Source organism: Manis javanica, chromosome 10, assembly GCF_040802235.1.
Source record: "Manis javanica isolate MJ-LG chromosome 10, MJ_LKY, whole genome shotgun sequence".
In the NCBI taxonomy this organism is placed as follows: Eukaryota; Metazoa; Chordata; class Mammalia; order Pholidota; family Manidae; genus Manis; species Manis javanica.
Genome location: NC_133165.1, coordinates 113,935,790 through 113,950,885, shown reverse-complemented (window position 1 = coordinate 113,950,885; position 15,096 = coordinate 113,935,790). Strand labels below are relative to the sequence as shown.

Sequence of the window (15,096 nt, the reverse complement as noted above, 5' to 3'; positions counted from 1 at the left end):
AACATTTGCTGCCTGGCCCCACTCACAGTGGATTTACCTACTTTGTCCTCAGTATTACTAGGAGCAGCATTTTACAGATGGGGAAACTGCAGCACCAGGAGCCACCCAACAACTACATGGCGGGATTCAAACCCAGGCGGGCTAGCTCAGCGCACGTATTTCTAACCAGCGTGCCGCACTGCTGCTCACTATCATCCTGAATGGATGAGTAAAGGAGCAGATGACCCACAGTTGCTCATGGATGAAGATCTCCCCTCTCACTCGGTTGTGCACTGCCCTCCCTCAGGACACCGACTGGCCTGCAAGGGCCTATGCGGCTCCTGCCTGGGGCACCTCCGCCCCGCAAAGTGTGTCTGCAGTTCGCATATGCCCCCTCTTCCCAGCCCTCTCTCAACGGCTGCCCCCTGCTTTTCCTCCTCTGGATCTCGACCTAGAGGTCATCTTCTCCAGAGGGTCCCTCCTCAGGTCCCAGTCCTCCTCTCCTCCGACTTCTGGCTTCCCTCCCTCTGTTCTGGGGTTAGGGGCTGCCTGGGTGTCTGCTGGGCCCAGGCAGGGGCATTGTAAATGACAGCTCTGCAGGGGACCATTATCTACGGTTCCAGGGCCCTGCATATGGTACAGACACACCCAAACCCCACCTTCTCTGCACCAGCCCAGGGAAGGCCTCCCTCCCCGCAGCAGCCCTGCCAGGCCTCAAGGTCCCTGAGACTAATAAGTGGCATGCCAGAGAACCAGGGCCTTCCATCCAGCCCAAACCTGCCAGTCAGGCCCCCAAAATGGGAATTGGCAGCAGTTTCCCAAGTAGAAATCTACCAAACAATAAAGTAGGCAGCTACCGACAAGACCAGCCCTACAGCCCCGGTGGAAATGAGCGTGTTCCAGAGCCAGGGCTGCGGGGAAGGGAGCAGGAGCTCACCCCCAGGCCTGGTGCTGCCCGCCTTACAGAGCCCTCCCCCCACCCGTAAGCTCTCTGTGCCCACCCCTCATGAGAGAGGGAGGCCCCCGCAGGAATGACACAGGATGGAGACGCAGGGTCTCCCCAACCCCAACCTCTGTCTGGCCTGGCTTTGGAAACCCCCTGGCTGCTTTTCTAGGTGTGCGATTCTCCAGTCTTCCCAAGGGGACAGTTGCTGGAACCCCACCTTACAGCTGCTCCCTCGAGATGGTGCTCATGGCCCTAGAGGAGGTCGGGACCTGTGCCTGGCGGTCAGGAGGGCCTGTCTGGGCCCCAAGGCCTGCAGCATCCCCATCCCAGTTCTGACCCCCTGTGCTGTCACTGGGGTGGTGGGTCTCCCCCCCTCCTCGGGGGCTTTTCAGGGACACAGACCCAGCACAGGGGCACCCCGAAAGGGTTGAAAGTAGTTCAGATGTCTGACACAGAGGTGCATGCTTCCGTACATGTCACAGCAGAAAGGTCCCAGTGTGAGCAAGCCTGGGGTGGAAGGCGGGCAGTCCAGCTCCGGGCTAACCAGCTGGGTGGACTTGCTTGGGGCACCTGTCTGAGCCTTTCTCACCAAGTAAGCCCTGCAGGGCAGGGACAATGAAGGAGGGTCTTCTGGGAATACAAGGAGCCAGCAGGGGCAGGGCCAGGAACTAACCACCTCCACCCTGGCCTGCCTGCTCCTCTCTGGACACCATTAAAAAACCCAGGGAGGGGAAAGTTCCCCCTTCTCCCAGCACAGGGTCCCAAGTCTGCTCTAGCCAAGGCCTCACTGCTGGGGCATCCCTGGCATTTCCAGTCAGCCCCAGGGGACAGGCAGCAGACCTCCCCTGTCCTCTTGTGCTCAACAGAAGCACAGAGATCTGGACAAAAGGGAGGAGCAGAGAGGCAGAAGACGGCCAGCACACAATCACGGTCCTAGTCTGCCACGAGGCCTGTGCCAAGTCCCTTCCCTCTCTGGGCCTCAGTCGCCCTGTCTGTACAATGAGGAACATGAATTAGACCAAATGTCGCCGACCCAAATACCAGGAGGGTGCATCTGGAAACCAGCCCCCCGACGCTGCCACCAGGACACGTGGGCCTGCGGTTGCCGGGCCTTTTGGTTTTGTAAAGCAAAGACAGAAGTCTGGATTTTTATGTGCAATCACCTCATTTTAAAATATTTGTACAACAGTCTCCTGGCCAAATGAAACAGGACTGAGCCAGAACCGGCCCACAGGCTGTCACTCTGCGACTTCTCACACGTCCCTCCCAGCTCGGGGGCTTGGTGTTCTTGGGATTCCAGAATCGTTTCAGTCAACACGATCTGGGCCCAAAGACCAGGAGGCACCCCGAGTCCGGGAGCCCACCCACCCAGGGGGGCAGTCACCGCCGACACCTCGTGTCCCAGCCGGACCCCCGCGCCCAGAGCCGCCCACTCACATCTGCACGTGCGGCGGCTGGAAGCGGCCCTGGTTGATGTTGTAGAAGGTGAAGGCCTGGGTGGGGTTGGAGCTGTACTCGTCCACCTCGATGATGAGCCGGCTGTGCTGGTGCCTCCGCGCGGCCATCACGTGGGACTGCGAGAACGCCATGCCCAGGCCGCAGGGCAGCAGGGCCAGCGCCTCGGCCTTCAGGACGCCGGGGTCCCCCCTAGCGCGCCACATGGGCCTCGGCTGGCCGCCCGGGCATCTCCTGCCGCCGCTGGCCGGCCCCGAGCCAGACCTGGAAACAGACTGGGGAGACGGAGCAGAACCGTGCGACAGTTAATCTGTTTGGGATTTGCTTTATTTAATGTCAGATGAAGATTTAGAAAGAGGGAGAGGGCGGGGGAAGAGGAAAAAAAAAACACAGTTGTACAGCTCAAAAACTCATTACAAATCTTTCCAACTCAGCAGTTTGATGAATATACTTTGGTAAAAAGAAAAGGGAAGGGAGGCAGGGGACCAAAAAAAAAAAAAAAACATACACACACAACGCCATGGATGGATGCATGCATGGTCCAACATGTCTAAATACTTAAGACATTTTTTTTCCCTTCGAGAAAATCCTCCAGAGCACACAGGGTGACCGAGAGATGAAGCAAGACAATGCTTGGTATTCTGCAAACAGGTAAGGTAAGTTTCACTTTTCCGATTTGGGGAATAGCTGGGATTCTCCTCCAGCCCCACCCCCTCCCCACAGACCCCCCAACCCCACCACACACGCACACCCCTGCAAGCCCGAGCAGGCGGAGACACGGGCACAAATTCCTTCCTCAACATCAATTTTGCCTAAAGATATCTTTTAGCAGTGCCTGGAGAAGGGGTTTTCCCAGACAGATTGCCGTACACCAGCTCAGCTCAGGGGGCGGCCGTCAGGGGGTGCTGGGGGGAGATATCTACCTTAGAAAACCTTCCAGTGCCTTGTAACATTCTCAGGTATTCTGTTGTCCCCGTCAAACTTGAATCCACTTAGAACTGCCGCTTGCAGAGGCTATCTTTTTTTTCTTTTAATTGCTTTCACTGCAAAGTGCAGTTTGCATTTGTAAATACTGGATGGAAACGTCCCTTTGACTGATTGCAACTGGGCTCCGTGGAATCCTGGAAACCCAAGCCCTGGAGGAGACTTCATCCCACCCCAACACACCCACGCATCTGACACCCTGGCTAATGCCTCCTTACGTGGCCTGTCTATTTTTCTCCTTCTTTTCCATAATTATTTTCTTAGACTAACAGGAAATGCCCTGAAGATCTTTTGTTTTGTTTCAATTTTGGGTCCTTAAGACCCTCCGATGACGATTTTGTTTGCACTGCCATTTAACCAAGGAGAAAATAACATCCTTTAAACTATTCCTGGACAGTCATATCCCAGTCACGTTAAACGAAGAAAAATCCCCTTTGCTTCGCACATGGGAAGAAGAATCGACATAGTCAGAAACAAATTAGATTCGGAAAGTGACAAAAATTAGAGACTGGAGAACATTTTAATTACGTACAAAGGAGAAATGGATTATTAATTTTTTAAAAGTCTCGACAATCATGCCCATGCAAAGTACAATAAACGGCAACATTCTCCTTCCCCACCCGCCCCAAAACACACAGCCTGATTCACAGCACGTACCCCTCTTCTCCACTGGGGAAGATGACAAAAAATCTGCTCTCCACCCCAGGACACACTCCTTCCTGTTCTTTGTCTTGCTAACTGACTCTGTGGGACAGAGGGCACAGAGCTGCAGGCATCGGAGGTGGGCCAGTGGGCCCTAGGACTCAAGTCCCTGCAGGAGCTGGCCAGGGCCACCTGTCTGTAACCCAAAGAGAGGCCCCAGGGCTGATGTACAGGTTAGATGAACAGGAATCCTGAGCACGGGGCCTGGCAGGTACCAAGGACCCAGCTAACATTCGTCCTTACCATTATAATCACTGTTCAGTTCAGTCAGATACCTGTGCATCGAGTGCCTGCTGTGAGCAGGTGCTGTCAGGTACTGGGGCACCTAGGGCACGGGGTGTTGAGTGTGAGCAAAGGGGCAGCTCAGGGAGCCCAGGGAACCTGAATTTTCTCAAAGGACAGCTGACCATATCACACCCTATGGAAATGCTTGCCTGGCCTGGCCCGTGCTCCAGCCACACTCCCGTGCCCAGCAGGCTCCGGCCCCTGGAGGCCTTCAGCTCAGGGGAGCTGTGCCCGTGCTTGGAGCCATTCAATCCAACACTTTCTCAGTCACCACCTACTTAGGAGATGGGTGTGCCCTGCCTCCCACTCACAGATGAGGACGGCCCAGCACGGAGAGGGGAAGGCTCCTGTCCGGCACCGCACGGAGGGGCGCTGAGCTCCAGGCACAGGCAGCCTGCCTCCAGGGTTCCAGTTCCTTCTGCCTGGACCTCTTCACCCTCCTCTCCAGCGGGCGAAAGCTGACCCACCCCTCACCCCTCAACAAAGCCAGTATTTCCTCAGAAAGGCCTTGATCAAGGGTCCTCATTCCAAGGTGCCATGGACAGCCTAGTCCCCAGAGGCAAGGTCTGGGTCTCCCTCACTGCACCCCCATGTCAACTCCAGCCCCGCCAGCTCTGCAGCCCTGAGCAAGTGGCTTAACCCCCCTAGAGGCTGCTTTCTCATCCACAAAATGGAGAGAAAAATTACCTCCTTATGCAGTAGTGAAGATTAAACGACATGACATGTGTAAACTGCTTGTTGTGGGGCCCAGGCACACAGTGAGTGCCCAATAAATGTTAGCTATTATTGTTATATTATTATCATCACCCCAGGCCTATCACAGATACTTCATAAACATTGAATTAGTGAATGGATGGATGGAGAGAGGGATGGAGGGATGGACTGATGGATGGATGGGCACAGGGACAGATGGAGGGGCAGAGTCTGTGTCTTGCCAGCCTCTTTCCCTAGTGCCCAGGCCTGGCCGAGGGTCAGGGTCAGGAGGGCAAAGCTGAAGGCTGAGGAGGCACCGCCGCTCCCCCTCACCCATCCCACAGCCCTGCAAGGAGGCAGGCCAGGCCAGGCCCAGCCCTTGTGAAGGGGCTCCCAGGACCCCCACCAGAAGCGGGCACCTGCAGGCCCTGCTGTCCACCAGCAGCTTGGGGGGATGGGACTTGGGTCGGGGGGAAACGGCTCTGCAACAGGGACTCAGCCAGAACAGGCAGGCGGCAAGGCGTCCCGGGAGGCGCTCTGCAGTGAAATGCTGCATTTCACATAAAGGGGTTCGCAATGGGCCCTGCTTGAAGAAATCAGGGAAACTGGGAACGCAGAGCCTTCTTTTAATACCCATTTAATATTTATGGAGCCGCAGCACGTCAGCCAGCATGCGGAGAACACAGCCATCCACGGGGGGGGTGGGGGGGGGTGCGCAGCATTTCCCAAACAAACGGCTTCTAGCTGGGAAGCATTTACACCTGGTCCACAAACAACGCTATGCAGGCAACACAGCGGACTGTGCTGGAACCGCTGGGACCTGCCGCAGGGACACCTCCCGGCCTTCTGTTCTGGCTCTCCGTCTGGCACAATGACCTCGAACAGGTCACATATACTGGCGGGGCCACAGGTGCCAGTGGGCGGAAAGTGAATGGAGCTATGAAAGGAAGTAGAATGGGTTAATTAGTGCATTTAGTTATTCAACAAATATTTACCACGGCCCTCGCTGTAAAGAGCAGTGAGAAAGCAAAGAGGTCACTGTCCTCAAGGAATCGGTGGCAGGGCAATAAAGTAAACACACATATAAAGAAATGATACTTTCAGGTAATAACACAGGCCTGGGAAAATGAATAATGCAGGAAAGAGGAGTTGGTACCTTAATGCAGGAAATGGGTGATTAAAAAAGCCTGAAGAGGTGACATCACTTCAAATGTGCACGCTGAGAGGGAACCAGCCACACCCAGACAGAGAAGGGTGGGGGTGAGAGAACCTGGCAGAGCCAAGGGAACAGTAAGTGCAAAGGGCCTGAGGCAGAAGCAACATCGAGTTATGGTCTCTCTTACTGTTTTTGTTCTTGACACTGGTGTGCTTTCTGCAATGGAGGAGAGCCTGCGCTTTGAAGTCAGGGGGAAACTGAGTTCTGTGGTGCTCAGCTGTGGGGCCCCAGGCAAATCACTCAACCTCTCTGTGATTCTGCTGGTCCCCTCTTGGGGTAACAAAGGGGGGTGAAGGGAGCCTTGTGCCTGCCCCTCCAGAAAGGACCAGTCAGCCCAGATTGGGAGGGTTGGAAAATTCCAGAAATTTCTGGGTTGAAAAATTGCCCCTATTTTTTAGGGTTAAATTTTCCAAAGTCTTCTTTCACAAGATTTTCACAAGGTTTCCCCTTTGGTTTTCCCTTCAAAGGCATTTATTTTTGGGCCTCAGGTTCCATGTGTCAGGCCACAGCTCTCAAAGAGGAACCTAGAAGCCCACAAAGGCGCCAAGCGGTAAGCAGATATTAGGCGCCAATTGTATGAAAAGCCCTATCTAGGAAAGAAGCCCACTCCTGGCCCCAGCCCCTCTGACAGCTCCTACGGCCTGGCCTCCTCCTGCGGCAGTGCCAAGGCCAGAGCCACACACTTCTGACCAGCTGTTCCCACCCACACAGTGGGTGTCCTCATGAGCATCGAGCTGCCCACTCCTTGGACCAGCTCAGGAGGTCACACTGGGCCCAGCCTCCCTTTCACTATTCAGGCCAAGCCACCAATCGGGGTTCCCCTGCCTCTGAGCCTTCACACATGCTGTTCCCTCTGCCTGGAAGGCTCTGTGCACACCTTTCCTGCTTTGAGGCCTCAGGGACACCTGCCTCAACCTCCCCAGGCGGGTCAGGTGGCCCTGCCACGACTCCCCAGGGCTTCTCTCACCAAAGCTCCCAACACAGTCTTCACCTGAACGAGAGGCCAAATAAAACACTACAGGAACAAATACAGGAGTGGGAGGAAATGTGCAGGCCCTCGAGACTCACAAGCCCCATCCAAAGGCAGCTTGGACCTCCAGGGTCTCACGTCCTTCATCTGAAAACAGGCAGAGGCTAAAACCTCCCGCCCGGATTACAGGATGTCGAACCTGCAGAAGCAGCAAGCCAAGGGCCCAGCACACAGTAGGTGCTCACAAAGTGTCTCTTCCACCGTGGGTAGAAAGTCCCAAGGGAGCCCAGAAGCCCTGCAGGCAACTTCCAAGAATTGAGCAGACTTTTAAATAAGCGAAGACCCCCTTCCTTCTGCCTGGAAGCCGGGCTCCTGGGCCCTTCCTGCCACCCCATTGCTGGGTGAGTCCCGGCGTGTTGTGATTGCACATGTCCAGTACAACCTGCCCTTGACTAGTTTTTCTAGGCAAATTCTTGGACACCTGCCTCACCTGGGCACTGCAGGTCACCAGTCAGCCCTACTGGCCCCGCTCGGGGGCACATCCTGTTCCAGCATCCAAAAGACTTCAGATGTGAAACCAACCCTCAAAGGGCTTGGGGCCCAGTGGGAGCAACCAGGAAGATCAACAAAACAGCTCAGAACCCTGTTATGAAGAGGTGGAGGGTGGGGGTCTCCAGGGCTCGGAGAAGGCCCCCACCAAACCATGAGGCCAGCCGGCATGAGCCGAAGCCTGGAAAGGGTTGCTGAGAAGGGCTTTGGCTCACATGGAGCCTCTGAACAGCACGGGGATTTTTGCAAAGGAGACCCTTGGGTCATCCCAGCAGGTATGTCCAACAGGTACATGAGGGGAACTGGAGCATCTGCGCTGCCAGGGGTGCTGATCCGCAAAGGTAACCGAAGATAACGATCCTTTGCCATGAAGCTTAGGCATCTACTTCAGGCTGACACAGACTCCTCAAAGTCAGAGAGGGCCCAGGACAGTCCTGGTTCACACCGGTGTGCACCATCCGTGACCAGCATCCCCTCGGGCTCTCAAATGTGTCCCCATTTCGATAGTTGGAAACGTCCCAAAGGGTAAAGTCAAATTGCTGGCCCTAATCAATGCCAGCAATCCAAGGCTGTGAGGGCAGCCACCCCCAAGAGGCCCCCATGTGTCCTGTCCTGTCATGGGCATGTCTGTGGCTACACCTGGGAGGTCAGGACAATACTGGGTTGGCCTGAGTCTAAACTCAGATGGCACTCAATGGCTGCACGAGGATGACTGTCTATTAAGCAGCAGCCCCAGAGAAACACCTACCCCAACAGCCTCTGCACAGCAGCAGCCTGGCAGAGCCCGTCCTGGCACATGCCTGGAGAGCTTCCTCTAGAATTCCAGCCACATCTTTGCTCCCACTCTTCTGCATTAACCACGAGTAGGGGGCAGCCACAGCCCCTCCAACTGGTCAACTGGGTGGTTGTCTCCCCTGAGCACCCAGAGCAAAGCGGAGCAAAAGCCAGCTCAGGGGCAGACACTGTTCACTGAGGCTTTCGTTGAAAACTTAGTTGCAATGTGGAGAAATGTCACAGAAAAACCATACTCGCACCTCCTAAGGAGTTTCCCCCCCCACCACCACCACCAAGCAAAAGGTAGGAGAAATAATATTTAACAGAAAAGCACCAGGTGTGGGGGCTTGGGAATAATTCTATTACAAGCCATGCCTCCACCCGAGCTCAAAAGTCACTTTTAAATTCTTTCTCCCATTTTGCTCGTGCCTGAAAATATGCAATTGATTAGCCAACAGCTGCAAACATCATAAAGAATAAAAATAAATAAATAAACAGAGGAACAAAAAGGAAAGGAAAAAAGAGCAAAGAGCCCAGTGGAGAAAAAAAAGTCAGACCCAATCCCATCATGTCCCTCAGATGACACCCCCTAGGTGTGACCTCCTTCTTTATGATTGTGGGTTTCTGAGGAAAGAAAATACCGGCCTGCAGCTGGTGTTAGCAGCCGCACTGAACAAACTGATGAGCTAAGGCACGAAGGAATCCACAAATATCATGAAAATTAGACCCTATCCCTTGAAAAAGGATCAACCGCGAATGACTTTAAAGCATTTGCCACTTAAAAACCTTTTAGCTGGGCCCATTTTGAATTATGACTACATGATTTTAAATTACACTTTCTAATTCCTTGCCGCCCACCCCCCCAGCAGTTGCTGCCGCTTCATTTTCCAATTATGTACTTTCATTTCAGAATGATGAAAAGTGCTACTTACTGGCTCATGTCCTGTCTGCCACAAATAGCTGCTCACTTATTCCTTTAATTTTAGATCTGAGCGCAGTCAGTTCACCCGGCCGGTCTTCAAATTCTGAATATCTTCCATTCCTGTAGCACCGAACGAGGCCCAAGACTCAAACCCACAAGCCCGAGCTGAGAAATATGTTTGTAAACCAGTGCCCTGCTCCACAAATTATTATAATTCTTGGTGCCTTCTATATCCATCTAGCAGATCAGCAATCACATAAATAATAGTGAATGGAACAATTTTTCTTCTGAAAAGTGCTATGTCCTAGTTTTCGAAATAAAGCATTTGGAGATACACATATCTGTGGAGTTGAAATGGGAAGCTGCTCAGATCCGTTTCAAACATGCACGTAGACATACCCACACACAAAAGGAAACGAGGTAAATGTGTAAAAGCAGCATACTGCATCCCCTTCCCACATCCACATCAAGTCACACTCAACAGTAGTGGGGGTTTGGGACACACATGGTTGTGGGGAGGAAGGAAGGGGGGAGGCCCCGGTTGCTCAGCACTCAAATACAATTTGCAAAGAAAGTGAGTGCAGATTTACAGTTCGCATGGAAATCTATTAAACAGATGTCACTGAAGCATAATCAAATCGGCACTATGGTAATTCTACACTTAAGTCTGAGATTGGGGTTTTGCCATCTTTATGATCAGTTTAAGTATATTTTTTGTGATCATGCAAGAATTTGCAACTAAGGATTAAGCCTTAAAGTATAATCAATTAACTAATGTGTCTGAATGGGAAACTTACAAAAGCAGAACTGGTTCTCCCCACCCAACACACACACACACACACCAGTGGTGTGTAGGGAGCCTGGGGTGGCGGAGGGAGCATTTGCCTTTTCCATGAACACTGCAACAGCAAACGCGCTTCCTGAGGCGGGGGAAGAAGGCAGGATGAGGGGAAGGACTCACACCTTTCAGGTAGCCTGTGCAATATATTTTGCAGCCTTGCAGGCTGCAGTACTGTCAGAAAATGCAAAAAAATGAAATGAAGGGAAACCACGGGTGTGCTGGAAATTGGAAGCAGGAATCATTTTCTCCTTCAAGTGATGAAATTAGCATGGGTGATGCCAAAAGTCTTTTCATGTGCATCAACGCTGAGCCTCCATCCTTCTGGGAAGGAAGGGATGGAAATGTGAAGATTTGCAACAGTAGCAATTCTCAGTTGTGGACGGGGACAGTGGAGCAAAGGACCTACTCAATCCCTGGCTCTGAACTCGACGGGAATCACAAGCAACCCAAGGGGAGACTCCTTTTTTTTTTTTGTAGCTGCTTCTATTTATGATGTATGACCAAATTGTGACATTACGTTCCAAGAAAACCCCCAAAGAGTAATTCGCAGAAAGGCAGGAAAAGACCAAAGAACATCTCAAGTTACTGAGTTCAAAATGCAAACACAGAGCCTCCGTTTGTTAAGATTTGTCTCATGGCTTTAGGGTGCCCGCATCAGCCACCGATATTTTAAATGGAGATAACACATAACTAAGTCTTGTCTCATTAAGAAAAAAAAAGTCAGAATTAAGTAAAACATTTGTTTTGGCAACAGAATCGCCAGGTCACCAGGGAGAGCCCCACTGCATCAAATTAACCCAGGAACGTTTATAACCGTCCTTCCAACACCATCTCCAAAAAAGCGGTCTCTTTTTCTTTCCTCTGGGGCTGTTTTGCTCTTTACATTTTGGGCACTTCTTCAGACCCAAGTCAAATAATTTCAGGGGCAGTTGGGAGAGGATGACTGGTGGCCTCGTTCCATAGGGACATGCACCCCAGAAACCACAGCTGCAAGGAATTGCTCTCAGAGTGAACCTCACTCCCTTCTGCCCATCTCCTTGCCCCATGAGTGTCCGGTGCATCTGCTCCCAGAAGGTGAGAGGTTTGGACACATGGACGCCCCCACTAGCAACCTTCTTTCGCGTGAGAGGCCACTCTCTGCGACCATGGACCCAGAACAAGCCTAAGAACTCATCCCAGGCTCCTGCACCTGGGAAGCCCCTTTCCCCAAGGTCCCTCGCTCCAGAGGTATAAGCAGACAAAGGTACCAGTTGCTGAAAGGAGAGATCTCAGGGAGAAGAATGGAGGGGGGATGGAATGCTTGAAAAGACCCTTTTTCTGTTCCCAGTGAGGGAGGGGCAATGGGAGAGACATGTCACATTGTCACATTAAAGATTTTGACAGACAATTCAGGGATAACGCAGAAATCCCACCCTTAACTGCAGCTCACTGCAACTTGAAAGGCATTAACTAACCTCCACTAATTGCATGTTTCTCTGTGCATAATATTTACTTGTTAAAAGTCTTTGCCTGGCCGGTTCATTTCCTCTGAACTCATGATCAGTTCACAGACCTGAAATTGGAAAAATGAAATAATTTTGATAGATTCAAAGACGATTGCACTTTGGGGAGGGTTCTCTGTTTTCCACTAGTCTGGAACCCACACCGAGAATACTGATTTTCCTTCTTGAGGGTTACCCCTCAGTGCAATCCCGCTGCCATCCTTAATTCCTCAGACAAGTGCAGAAAGAGGTGTCCTGTGTTAGGTGAGAATGCAAGGGGACATCGCTGCCGGCAAGGGAATGTAACAAGTTCAAGGGAAAACAAATGCACTCAAATTATTTTCCTCAGAAGATTTAATAGTCTCATGGGTGGACTGGGAAATTTTTAAAAAGCAGGCTATTGTTGAATAGCATCTGAGATGTCAGTCTATGCATTCCTGATACAGAGTAGAGTAGAAAGCTCCAAAGCCCTGGTCTTTCACCTAAACTTATACTTGTTCTATCTGTCCCTAAACACAGCCCACAGGGCATCAGCTGGGGGTGGGGGGTTTGCGTGATCCTGGGTGCACACACGGCAGTTAGAATCTGAGCTATGGCCTCCCACATGCAGGGAACACTCCGAGCCTACCCACATCGACGTTAGAGAGCACCTACTTCAATCCAGGTCTTTTGAAATTCCTGGGGCCAAAAATAAATAGGAAGGCAGCCCCACATTGAAGCACTTCTGATGCATGGTTAAACCTCTGTAACTGGATTATCACCTTTTAACTAGCCATCAGCCAGTCAATATACCTACATGGAGTGAGCACTCAAGGAGATGTAACCATTTAGCAGAAACCCATCTTGAGAGAAAAGATTTTACAAGTGTTGCGGGGCTGCCACTGGGAGAGCCAATTTGCAGGGAGCCGAGCATCGTGAAGCAGTTACTATGCATGGCTCCCACACCTTGGTCCCCCCTACACTGTGCCCGACTCCAGAATGCCTTCCGATCACCAGCGGCTGTCTCCCCACCCCAGAAGCCTGCCTCAGCCCAGCTAATTCTACCCTCTCTCCAAATGGTGTCCTAGTGGGTTGGCTCCTGTGGACCAAGGCCTGTTTTCCAACTTCCATGTGGCAGTCAGCCCGTGGCCTCTCCGACATCCCCCAAAGCATTTTAGCTGATGTGACAAATTATTCACGAGGTTGGTTTAATTCTTTTTTTTTTTTGAAAGACCAGTGAGGGTATTGATGATGGCAGTGTCTGCTGAAGCCCCCCAGCATAACTGATCCCCGCTAACAAGTCTCCCACCACCATTCAAGTCCTGTCAAGCCAGCTCAGCCATTCACCAGCCAGCCCACTTTTGTTCCCTGGTTTAATTTCATAATTGTTTGTCACTTAACAAGCTCTCCTCTGGGCCATTCAATAGGGGCCTTGGAAATGGGGAGGGGAGGCATGCAAGCTCCTGGAGGAGAGTTGGAAGAGGTCCGACCCTCAGAGAAAGACGTCCCAGAGAGGTCAGCTGGGCCGACTGGGGCCAGTGCCAGGGTGGGGCCTCCTGCCCCAGTGGATGGAAGGGGGCGGTGGGCCATGGGTCAAGGACCCCAAACTGGGGCTGCCCCAGACTCCTAGATACATCAGCTCTCAAACTGACCCTCCTCTGTCCCCAACTGGGTCAAGGGAGGCTGCGCACAAATAAACACACAAGAGACAAAACTGCTCCTTAGTATGAGCATTCCATGAAATACTGCCTTGAGGACTGGAACCTGCCTGATTAGCCACTGAAACCCCTGTGCCAGGCACACAGCAGACAGTAATAAATATGTGTGGAATGAGTGAGTGGGTGGGTGGGTGGGTGGATGGATGGATGGATGGAGTTTCCAGCAATACCTAGCAAAAGCGGCCACTAGACCAGCATTAGTCGCCCAGCTCCTTTGCCCCCAAGTACCAGCGGGGCCTCCACTGCACACAGTAGGCTCTCAACGACCAGGGGCTGCTATTGTCACACCATCCTCACCGCCTGCACCCCACCAGTCTGCTTCTTCCACCAGCAACTCCGCCCGCAGCCAGCAGCGGCTGGCGAGCTAGGGAAAAGTTTCGCTGACCCCTTGGCCCCAGTCAGAGTCCTGCGGCCCGGCCGACCCCCCTCCCGGCTGCACCCGCTCAGCCCGCAGGGCAGCGGGGGTGCCCTGTCCAGCGCCAGCACCCAGCAAAGGCAGCCAAAGTAACTTTGCGGGCGCCCGGCGCCGCGCCGCGGATTCCACCCCGTGCCTGCAGAGGGTCCCGGCCGCGCCCGCGCCCGCCGCGCCCCGGCCCGCGCCCCGGCCGCCCCCAGCCCTACCTGGCCCCCGGCTCCTCTTCGGCGGCCGCAGCGGCCGCGAGCAGCAGCGCGCTCGGAGGGAGGCAGGGGCCCGGCTCCGGGGAGGGAGGCGCTCGGGGGCGGGGGCTCCTCCGGCGGCGGCCGCCTCGCCGCGCGTCCGAGGCAGCAAGTGGGAGCCAGACTCCTCCTTCGGGGGGCGGGGGACAGGGGGCTCCCCGCCCGCCGCGCGGCCCCGAGCCTCCCCGGCTGCCCCGCCCGCCGCCGGCCTCCCCGCCCCTGCCCCCCGCCCCGGCGCCGGTGGGGGCGCGCCCGCGTCCTGGGCTCCCGCGCCCCCTGCCCGCCGGCCAGGCCTCGGCCCTCGGCCCCCGCCCCCCGCCCGGGCCCGGCGCCCGCATCCCGCCGCGGAGGAGCCGGGGGCGGAGGAGCGGGCGCGGCGCGGGGAGGACGAGCCGGCCCCGCTGCGGAACCGGGCGGCTGCCGCCCCTCCGCGCCCCGCGTCCCGCTGCCGCCCGCCCCCCGGCCCCGAGCCCGGCCGCGCCTGGGGTGGGCGGCAGAGGGGCGGGGACGCTCTCACCTCCCGATCCGCGGCCGCCGCGCCTGGCACCGAGTGCTGGGCCGTGCGCGGCTCCTTCCGGGGCGCCGTACCCCTTCCCGCGTGTAAGGGCCCCCTGCCCCAGACCCGTCCTGCTGGGCTCTGAGGACAGCTCCTCCGCCCCCTTTCCCAGCGCCTGGGCCGCATAGGGTCTCCGTGCTGCGCCAACCATCTCTGCCCCCCACCCCCTGGGGATCCCTGTCCCCAATCGCAGGGTACAGTAGGTGGCCAGCAGAGGCCTCACCCGGAGCGGGACAGGTAAGCAGCAGGTCAGGACAGTACAGAGCCTGGCCCCTAGTTTGAAAAAGGCCCTGCCTTACCGGAAAAGGGGAGAGCAACACCCCCAGCCTCCCACCCCCTAGAGTCTGAGAGGCCCCTTATGCCCTCCAGCCCTGATGCCCTTGGACAGC

At 54.5% G+C, this 15,096-nt stretch overlaps 1 protein-coding gene across 3 annotated transcripts in view; it reads right to left on the bottom strand.

Annotated features, from left to right (window-relative positions):
* Positions 1–14,768, bottom strand: part of MPPED1 (metallophosphoesterase domain containing 1) — a 69,363-nt gene extending 54,595 nt beyond the window's left edge. Inside the window, exons 1-2 of one of the 3 annotated variants that reach the window (XM_073213994.1) lie at positions 14,669–14,768; positions 2,363–2,655 (exon numbers count right to left, since the gene is read on the bottom strand). In XM_073213994.1, the coding sequence (XP_073070095.1) occupies positions 2,363–2,586 (224 nt within the window). In that variant the 5' untranslated portion in view covers positions 2,587–2,655; positions 14,669–14,768. Of the gene's footprint in view, positions 1–2,362; positions 2,656–9,485; positions 9,811–14,115; positions 14,269–14,668 lie in introns of those variants that run through there. The other 2 variants (XM_037006818.2, XM_073213993.1) reach the window with 2 other exon arrangements.
* Between the last annotated feature and the right edge of the window lie 328 nt (positions 14,769–15,096).